The sequence below is a fragment of the Etheostoma cragini genome, chromosome 4, assembly GCF_013103735.1.
Source record: "Etheostoma cragini isolate CJK2018 chromosome 4, CSU_Ecrag_1.0, whole genome shotgun sequence".
NCBI lineage: Eukaryota > Metazoa > Chordata > Actinopteri > Perciformes > Percidae > Etheostoma > Etheostoma cragini.
The window spans coordinates 29,212,462-29,222,368 of record NC_048410.1 but is presented as its reverse complement, the minus strand read 5'-3'; the positions used below and the strand labels follow the sequence as shown (position 1 = coordinate 29,222,368).

General features: G+C 41.8%; 1 protein-coding gene across 5 annotated transcripts in view; it reads left to right on the top strand.

Moving 5' to 3' along the window:
• Positions 1-9,907, top strand: part of grip2b (glutamate receptor interacting protein 2b) — a 285,228-nt gene that overhangs the window by 181,429 nt on the left and 93,892 nt on the right. For 2 of the 5 annotated variants that reach the window (XM_034870535.1, XM_034870534.1), the window contains exon 1: positions 1,802-1,905. The exons of the other annotated variants lie outside the window; for them this stretch is intronic. In XM_034870535.1, coding sequence (XP_034726426.1) covers positions 1,860-1,905 — 46 coding nt within the window. In that variant the 5' untranslated portion in view covers positions 1,802-1,859. Of the gene's footprint in view, positions 1-1,801; positions 1,906-9,907 lie in introns of those variants that run through there. 5 annotated transcript variants of the gene reach the window in all.

Genomic DNA, 9,907 nt, shown 5'->3' with positions numbered 1-9,907 from the left:
TCTTTCATCAAAAAATGACTCAAACTGATTAATGGCTTATCAAAATAGTTGGTGAATAATTTAATAATAAACAGCTAATCAGTTACTGGATTGATATTTTCAGCTCTACAGTGATGTGTTCAATATATTTGCTCTACTCCAGCACTCCAGGATCTGACATGAAACGCATACAGTACGAGGAGGGGAATGTGCTGAGTCCCAGCTTTGGGGGAGTTAGGGGGGAGGGGGGGGGGGGGGGGGGGGGGGGGGGGGGGGGGGGGGGTCACATCCATTACGGCTGAACAATGTAGGACTTGCAACCCTTTTTACCCTTGAGGGCATGTATTAGAAGTGTGGCAATTTCTACACGTAAACACCTTCAGGTAAAAGATGTGAGTCAGCGCCTCCGAGTCATTATGTCATGGACCCAAAGCCAAACTCTCTGAATGCTTCCCAACCTTCATGGAAATGTTTCCCTCTGCAGATTAGTTTGTATTTCAGAGTGATATTTAGACAAGATATGATAATACTTTATTCATCCCAGAATGGGGAAATTCCTTTGTGACAGTGGTTTCAACATTAAAAAGCAAATTAACAACGAACAGATAATGTGCAAAAAGCACTGAATGAACCTAAAGTGGTTAGAAAGTTGTATGAAAAGCATAGAAAGTATTTTTAAAGTAACGTCAGGTGGCCGTAGTTCGAAAAATAATAAATAATTAAGTGGCGTGAAATTAAATTGAATAGAATAATGTGCAATTAAATAAGGAACCATGATATAAATTATATTGAAGCGTGACGTGTGTGATGTCAAAACTGTAACTGGGAGTACAACGATCTGGTACCAGTTCACGGGTATTAAGTTACGGGTTAGACCGCCGTTCCAGTGCACTTTCAGGGGTAGAAGGTTGTGAAAACCTGGCCCGCCTTGAACGCAGCGTTATTAGAGGAACCCATATATGGTTGTCTAGTTTAGAGGGACTGGTTGCAAACTTTAGCCCAGCTATGTTGACCCGCGCCGGATTTGCCTCTGCCTTTTGCAAAATATACGGTGAGGCACGCTCCAGGACCAGGACTCATTGGTTTCATGGATGGGACACGTGTGTGTGTTGAGGGAGAGACTTTGTCTTGGTTTCATGTCACTTCAAGTGACACCGGTCAACTTCTGATCACCAACCAACAGGGGAGCTGAGGAATAAGTCAGAGTGGGTTCCAGTGTTGGAAGCTTTCATCTTTTGGCTCCACTTTCAACGGCCTTACACACACACACACACACACACACACCCACACACACCCACAGAACTGCTTCACATGCACATGCAGGCCCACAAGACACAGACTCTGAAGAAGAAAAAAAAACTAGGGCATCAAAAGTCCCGAAGGCTTTGAGCTACAATTTTTTTAGCATAATCAGGAAAGAAAGTGAGAGATGAAGAGGGCAAGAGAAAGAGAGAAAGAGAGAGAGAGAATCTGTAATTAAATTAATGCATGGAGAAAACGAGGAGGAGAACGCGGAAAAACACAAATATCAGTAGCAGACTGGAAGCACCACACTGACATTAAAGTCGATTATAGAGACGGCTTTTATTTTTTTCTTCCTGTTTTCTTCTGAAGAGTGTTAAAACACACACACACACACACACACACACACATATACACACAAGCAGCCTACAGTTCAGCTGGTGTCATCAGAGAGGGAGTCCCTACGAGAGAGCAAACAGAGGGAGAGAGGGAGAGAGGGAGAGCGCCAGAGAGAGAGAGAGAGAGAGAGAGAGAGAGAGAGAGAGGGGTGCATGCACACAAAAGTTGTTCCTCCCTCTTCATCCTCTGCTCTTCCATGAGGAGAGAATTACCCATCCAGTCTGCAACCGGTGTGGAAAATGCTTTTTCTTCAGGCTATTTTGAAAAGAAGGCTCCTCCAGAAAGGTAAAAAAAAAGACAAAAAGCGTTTGTTTCTCTTCATTATCGTACTCATTGGTTTCCCATTTTGCGCTTCTTGCTGCCACTTGAAGCTCCCGATTGGCCCCGGGCCTCTCTCCCTGTGCACGTCAGCTGCCATCCATCACCCTCCATCAGTCGTTGATGTCTCATGTTCTTGATGCTCTGTTGTGGGCTGCAAGCAGCCCAATATTTCCCCGTCAGGCGTGCATTTCTACCGTGACGGACAGGCGGGACTGGGTTTTTTCGTCAGTCACCAAAGACAGGAGACAAGCAGTATAAAGCGGTGCTTTTTGTAACTGAGAGTGCAATCTTTTACCCATGTGGCTTAATGTCATCACCTCCAAAAATAGTTTTAGTATCTCTTAAAGAACTCTTGCTTTGTGTTTTTCGCTTACAGATGAATTATTATAAATTCTATAATGTTTCTATATAGACAGAATGCCTGTGTGGTATTGATTAGCAGTTCACTAGGTTTGTACTCTGTTAAATTATCTTTTTAATGATAGTGCTGTGCATGTTTTCAATTTTTGTATCAGTCGCCTTTGTGAATAGCGACATGGTAATTTGGATTTTTTGCTTTAAATTGACATTCATATACCAACAACTCACTATTAGACACTTCATATGGAAATATTATAGTACTGTGTGCAGCTTAATAATAAAAACATAGTTCATGGTGACGTTCCAGTGCTATACGTTATTTTTAAATATGTCAAAAGTTTTTTTGCGCTTTGTGATGAATTGTGAGTTACGGTGACGTGAAATAAAGTAAATTGATTGAGTGTCATAATAACTCTATAATATTTTCCTAGTGAGGACTTTTGTGTTAAAAAGTCCCTCAGTTACTCAAAGGCACGTAGTCATGTGTTTTATCCGGCAACTATGTTTCAATGTTAATAACCTGATATGGATTATTTAAATTGTACTTTATGGAATCGCATGTTTAATAATATCTCTAAGACATTCCTAGTTTATTCTTCTTTTTTTCTATTGACGCGGTGTTGCTATGAGAGCTAATCTGTTCATTAAAAATGGCCTGATAGGAGGATTTATTGAGTGTTTTCCCTTTCCTTAATATTTCGTGCATTTATTCTTTATCATGACGTTTTCATGATCCTTGGGTTTCTACAGCTCATTTTGCCGTTTGCGCATGGCGCTCCTCCAGCTCACTCTGTCTCTGATTTTAGGAGAGATGTGCGGTTCTTCCCCTCCCTTCCTCTTCTGCTGATTTATTTATGAATTTGGAGATCTAATACTTTGAAATGAAGCTTTGAGATGCAGTGGAGGAGTAGGGATGGGGGCAAAACGCCGCCTATCGCCTGTCAGGGCGCACTGCAGCCTGCCGTGGGATTACTATCACACCAACAACATCTAAATACCCACAGGAAGTGCAAGATAACGTTGCCTTTATTGCCACAGAGGGTAGAAAATACATCACTGTGATATGAACTTCCTTTGTCTGGTGTTTATATTACATAAGTCTCCCAGTAACATAGACACCAGAGTGTTCTGAGTAACTTCTAAGAGCTGAAGACATTAACATTCGAGTTGCAATCTGCAGTTAAAACTGTGACTTCCACAATAACTACATCTGCAAATTCATCCCAATAAATGGAACGCCTTGTAAAGATTTCCAAGAGAACTACTGCTGTTTATGCGTTAATATTACAGGATGTGTGCGATAATAAGGGACTCACACTGTCTTCTAGATAGAGGAGAAGAAGCTTCACTAAAGATCAGTGACATTATGGTGAAGAGGTCAGATCTGAGAGTCACACAGCCATGACTGCACATGCACACGTGCCCTGTGCATCGTTTGGCACCATCTCTGGGTTAGGTGCTTTAGTTTCAAGAACCGGAAATGTCATGACTTCACGTCAAGTCAACGGCCGTCAATTCTGCAATACATGCAAGACATACTGAAGAATAAAAAAATGTGTGTCTCTACGAGCCACGGTGAAATAAGGACAGGTGTAACAAGTCTAGAGATAAATAAAAGATAAGTTATATATTCAAATAAAAGACAAAAAGTAGTATTCATAAGTTCTCATAAGTATTCAGTACAATGAATATATGAATGAATCAATCAATCAATCAATATTTAGAGAAAATGTTTAATCAGAAACCTGTTAAAACACAACTCTTGGTGAGCAGCCACTGCCAGTTGGGGGGGGGGGGGTCGTACATACATTAATTTATTCATTCAAACCTTTATTTAGCTAGGATAAAAAAAACTCAATGAGATTATAAATCTCGTTTATAAGCGTGGCCTGGTAAGTGGCGGCATAAATATGACTCATGATAATTATAGCAGTGGGAAGGATGGGCAAGGGAAATATTTTCGTAACAGTGAAGATAATAGAACTACGACTAGTGCTAATAGTCACAGCGCGGGGCGTAGTAGGGCGTAGAGCGGGACCAACCACAATCCAGATGTTAAAGAAGCGTCATTTAACTCAGAAAAAAAAACTATTTAAAATCAGTAATTTTCTACAAAATTGAACACATATTAAACACAGGTGCTCTGACATGGGGCTCTTTGGATGCTTTTATATAGACCTTAGTGGTCCCCTAATACTGTATCTGAAGTCTCTTTATATAGACCTTAGTGGTCCCTAATACTGTATCTGAAGTCTCTTTTATATAGACCTTAGTGGTCCCCTACTACTGTATCTGAAGTCTCTTTCGCAAACTTCTGTCTTGGTGCAGAATTCTAGCCACTAGAGCCAGGCCCACAATAAGCTTTCCTTAGTATGTGCCATTTCTAAATCCGTAGCTGTTGAGGAGGAGAGCGGGGGGGGGGGAAGGTGGTTGCTGGGGGTGTGGCCTTGACCAACTGCCACTTTGCTTGTTTGGAAGCATGATGTCTCTATCCCATGGGGGGGCAAATTCTCAGTGCAGACAAAGCACTAAAAAAAGGAGGTAACCTTGCCCTTTATGACCTCATGCGGGTCAAGATTCCACATCGGCCCAATCTGAGCTTTTAATTTCTCAAAGGCAGAGCAGGATACCCAGGGCTCGGTTTACACCTATCACCATTTCTAGCCACTGGGGGGCCATAGGCAGGCTGGGAGAACTCCTATTAATGTCAAAGAACCTCATTAAGTGACATTGTCCTTTAACATGTCATTAGATCAAGAAGATTCAGGACTAGACTAAGGAAATTGAATATGAGCATGATATGATATAATGGGAAAAGAAACTGAATGAAATCAACAGCATTCTGCTGCACCTGTTTTGTGGTAAGAAACAAAATCTCAACCATGTGCTGTTTACTGGACAAACCTGCACTGTGAAGTCCTAGATGATGAAACCCTGTACATACTTTACTTTTTGTACTTTCCTCTCCATATCAGGAGGTTAGAAGATCAGCTGTTCAGTGTTCTAGCACTGAAGGAGGTGGTCCTCCTGTCAACACGAGGAACTATCTAACCCATTTTTACTTTATGTCACCATACTGCTACGAGGGAGAAATGTCCCTTTGTCCCTGCTATCATTCCGTGCTTTAGCTCTGCTTTGTAGAGCTGCGAGGGCTACAGGTGGCCTGTGATTTTTTTTCAAAGTCAAAGCCTCTCTGAAGCTTAATAATTCCAAGACCTGCAGATTTGCCTGTGAAGTCACATCAACCCTATTACACACTGACCCTCAGGCAATGGCTTAGCATTGGTGGCTTGACACACTGCGTCTCTTCTCTCCGGGTAGCTGACGGCTTGTTCTGCGGATTCACCACATGCTCTGTCTTTGTCTTCACAGGATATCTTAAAATGGAATCTAACATGATGATCATTATCACTGCAAGTATCAGTGGAGAGTTGTATTACCTAGGGCTTTGCCCATGGAATCGGTTTGCGGAGACTGTTGGTCCATCACACTTTTTCAACGTTGCTGTGAAACTTTGTGGGAAATACCAATGGAATACTTTTCATAAAAGTGCAAAGGTTTCTTCTGAAAGGATTTGGCAAAGTGTCAAAAACCATTAAGGCGGAACCTCTGCACAGATTAAAGTGAAAGCCAGACTTTGTAAAGGTTCTTCAACCTGTTTATGAACTCCCGTTGCCAGACATATCTCCACAACGCTGTGGTGTGACATTCACACACACAGATGTTCTGGGATAGGAGGAGAAAAAAAACACCCTGGTGTGTCTGCATTTCTTTGAACCAATCATAATCATCGAGGGCGCTGCTTAGCTCCAGACCCAGCAGTAGCCTCTGCTAAATAGTCTCCTGAAGGAAACACCATATGCAATATTTCAATCAGGAGAGAAACATGAACATGATGCATGATAGGTTGATATGTCACAGTATTTGGCAATTTGACTCCATTGCAATGTTAAATTGGAAGTGGTATAGATGCCATGGTTATACAGGACTGCAACCCCGATGGCATCAAGACACTGGGGGAGGCGATGAAGAGGTAAAGAAGACGGAAGATCTGGATGGATGTGATGTGGAGCGTGGCATCTGATGGAGGGACCTACCGATGTTGCCTAAAGTGACAACTGACCGCAGCAGATAGGATAGCAGATATAAAGTTTGAATGCAACAATGCAATGGCTCATGGAGATTGTGTAAAAATCTGGTTGGTTTAAGTGAGTCAACACCCAGAGTCAGCTGGTGACAGATGCAGCTCATTAGGTTAGGAGAGAGAGAAATGTGAAGCATATTCTTCCTGAATACACTTACACTGAGCTCCATTAAACAAAGTTAACTGTTGACAGAATACAGTACCATGAGCTATTTAAATTATCCGATACATGAACTTTATTGGCTCTTAGCAGTGCATCTCCATGTGTACTTAGTCCAAAGCTACCCAACCAATCAGTTCCAAACCGTCCCAGTTAGAGAGGAAATGCCATAGACATAATAGTTGTAAATCTTTGTGCTATAATGTCACAAAAGATCCAAGCAGTAAAGGATCCAAGTTTTCTCTAAACCTTTTTTCAGCCATTTTCAGCGTTTAACATTAGCTTGCTAGCTCTGAGGTTGTTTTGGTTATTTCCAGTACAGACAGCAACAACGGGAGGCTTATCATGGCATTGCACCTCCTGAATTTGATCCTGAATGACCTTTAAAGGCCTGCTGGACCACTCCCAAACTGCCCTATGGTCAGGCTGAAGTCACTGCTGCTATAAGTTTTTTATGCAGCAGCAATAACATATTCATGAATGTGTTAGCAAAATGTTAGTTAATTTGGTCCTGCAATGCGTAAATGAGTGATTCTACACAGTAAGGTGTAGGAATGCAAATATGAATGAATGAAAATATGGACGTTAGGACAGGGGAGAGATGGGGTTTAGCAAGTAGTATGTAAGGGGGAAATTCCGCATAGGGAGATTGGTCGGGGGGGTGGATGGGTCAAACACAGGACTTTCACCCTGGAGAGCGGGGTTTGTGTCCCAAGAGTTTACCCTTAACCTAACAGCGTCAAAAAGGACGCCAATAGTCCCAACCAAGCGTGTTATATGACGCTTAAGGAGGCGACCAAGCGTGTTATATGACGCTAAAGGAGACAACCAAGTGTGTTATATGACGCTAAAGGAGACGACCAAGCGTGTTATATGACGCTAAAGGAGACGACCAAGCGTGTTATATGACGCTAAAGGAGACAACCAAGTGTGTTATATGACGCTAAAGGAGACATCCAAGCATGTTATATGACGCTAAAGGAGACAACCAAGCATGTTATGTGACGCTAAAGGAGACAACCGAGCGTGTTATATGACGCTAAAGGAGACAACCAAGCGTGTTATATGACGCTAAAGGAGACAACCAAGCGTGTTATATGACGCTAAAGGAGACAACCAAGCGTGTTACTTGACGCTAAAGGAGACAACCAAGCGTGTTATATGACGCTAAAGGAGACAACCAAGCGTGTTACTTGACGCTAAATGTCTTCTGTAGCGTCAATAACAACAACAAAGGCACCTGACAAAGCATCTGTATTTTACGAGATGGGAGTGAGAATATGTTGAGGATTCCAAAATCTAAGATGACATCTAGTCTCATGTCGCGATATGGATACAACATGAATAAATCGCCAAGCCCTAGCTAGAACCCAACCAGCATGCCGGATTTGAGCTGCCTGTTTCATAATCAAGTTCATCATAACGTCTCAAAGTTACCATCCTATCTTTGTGGAAACATTTAAAGTAACTTTGTTGCCGTCTCCGACCCGCCTTATTTCCCTCGTTATTTCCTCAACTACCTTTCTTGCATTTCCTCTCCCTCTATCTCCACCCTTGCCTATGTTCCCCTCTCTTCCTGTCTGCCCCTTTTCCTCTCCTCCGTTGCTCCTCGCAGCAATGCAGATGTGCTTTCTTTGATTTTGTCACCAGAGATTAATTAGCACTTTATTAGGAGTCCTATTTATACCTCCAGCCGCAAGAGGGAAAAGAGAGAGGGAGAGAGTGATGAAGAGGGGAAGGAGGAGTGAGAGACTGATAGACTGAGGCAAAAATGGAGACGGGAAAAATCGGGGGATAGAGGGAACGATGGAAAAAGAGAATAAGCGGGACAAAAATGAAAGAGGTGGGGAAGGCTGAGGAAATATGAGAAGCAAGCAGCATAGAAATAGACAGGGAGGATAAAAAAACGAGTGCAGGAATGGGAATAGTCAAAAGAGATCAAGACAGAAGGATACAGAGAAGCAAGTGCAACAGGAAAGAGAAAGATAGACAGAAAAAGAGATGGTGGCATGAACAAATCCTCCATGCTAAACGACTAAATAGGTCATTAGCAGTGATGGCAATGACGGCATTAGAAATAACGGTGGTACTAACGAGTAGAGTTACTTTTTTCAGTAACGAGTATTCTTATTGATCTTCCCATCTTAATCATTGAAGCTGTCTTTTTCAGCGGACCAACTTGATCTCTGAGCCGAAAGGCAAAGACTTTTTTACTGTTCTTCCTTCCTTGGCATAAATGCCGACGATTGGCTGAGGTTGAGTAACATTTTGTGGTGAGCCAATCAGAGGGGTAGTTGGGCGGGTGTTTGAAAGAAGCATAGTCGGACACACACATAGTCCGACAAGGAGTCGGTCAACGAAGGACAGGTATGGCGAGCCCTAATGAGGGGCAAAAAATATCAAAAGTTCCAAAACATCCATTGCGTTATTGTTCTCGATCCACTATATGAACATAATATCATACATGGCATCTGATTGGAGGTTAGTCTCACTTTGTCCCACAGCGACATTAAAAGATTTTAGATATGTGTATGTTGTTTCTGTTTATAATGTATTGGATTAATTGTCCATTTTGTTATAATATTCAGATTTATTATTGTATTTTATGTTCTGTCAACGAAGGGTGGAGGTCCCATCTTAATGTAACGCAGTAGTTACTTTCTGAAGTAATTAGTTACTGTCATATTTTGTAACTGATTAACTAATTTAGTTACTTTCTGGAAGAAGTAACTAATACTTTTTAAAAGTAACCGGCCCAACATTGATCATTAGTCACCTGTAGGACTCAGGAAGTGAACCCCAGTCTCGGGGGTCCCAGTCTGAAACGAAATACTTATTACAGAAGAGAAAAGGCTGCCAGAGAATATGCACGCAGTACACATGCACGCAGTACAAACACTTTTAGGAAATTATTTATTATTGGTATTGGTATGCAGTGGTGGAGGAAGTATTTCTTAAAATAAGGCTTGTTTCTGCAACAGCTCATTGAGAATCAGATACAATGAAAACTATTGAGGAAATATTTTCCTTTAAATTGATGCAGTATTAAACGAGATCGCTCCAGTCAGCAGCAGAGAAACAAGCTGCAGCGTGAGTTAATGGGATAATTGTCCAGCTTGTATTTGCGTTCATAAAGTGCTCGTTTTGCTGCTGACAGACTCAGATTAATATTCTAAGTGTCTGACAACATTATGGAAAGGATTTCTAAGGAGGTCGACCTTTCTGTTAAAGATTAAGATCCTTTTTAAAACATAAAAGTCCGCGAAATTGCGTTCACTACACCCACCAGACTCCATGTAAAT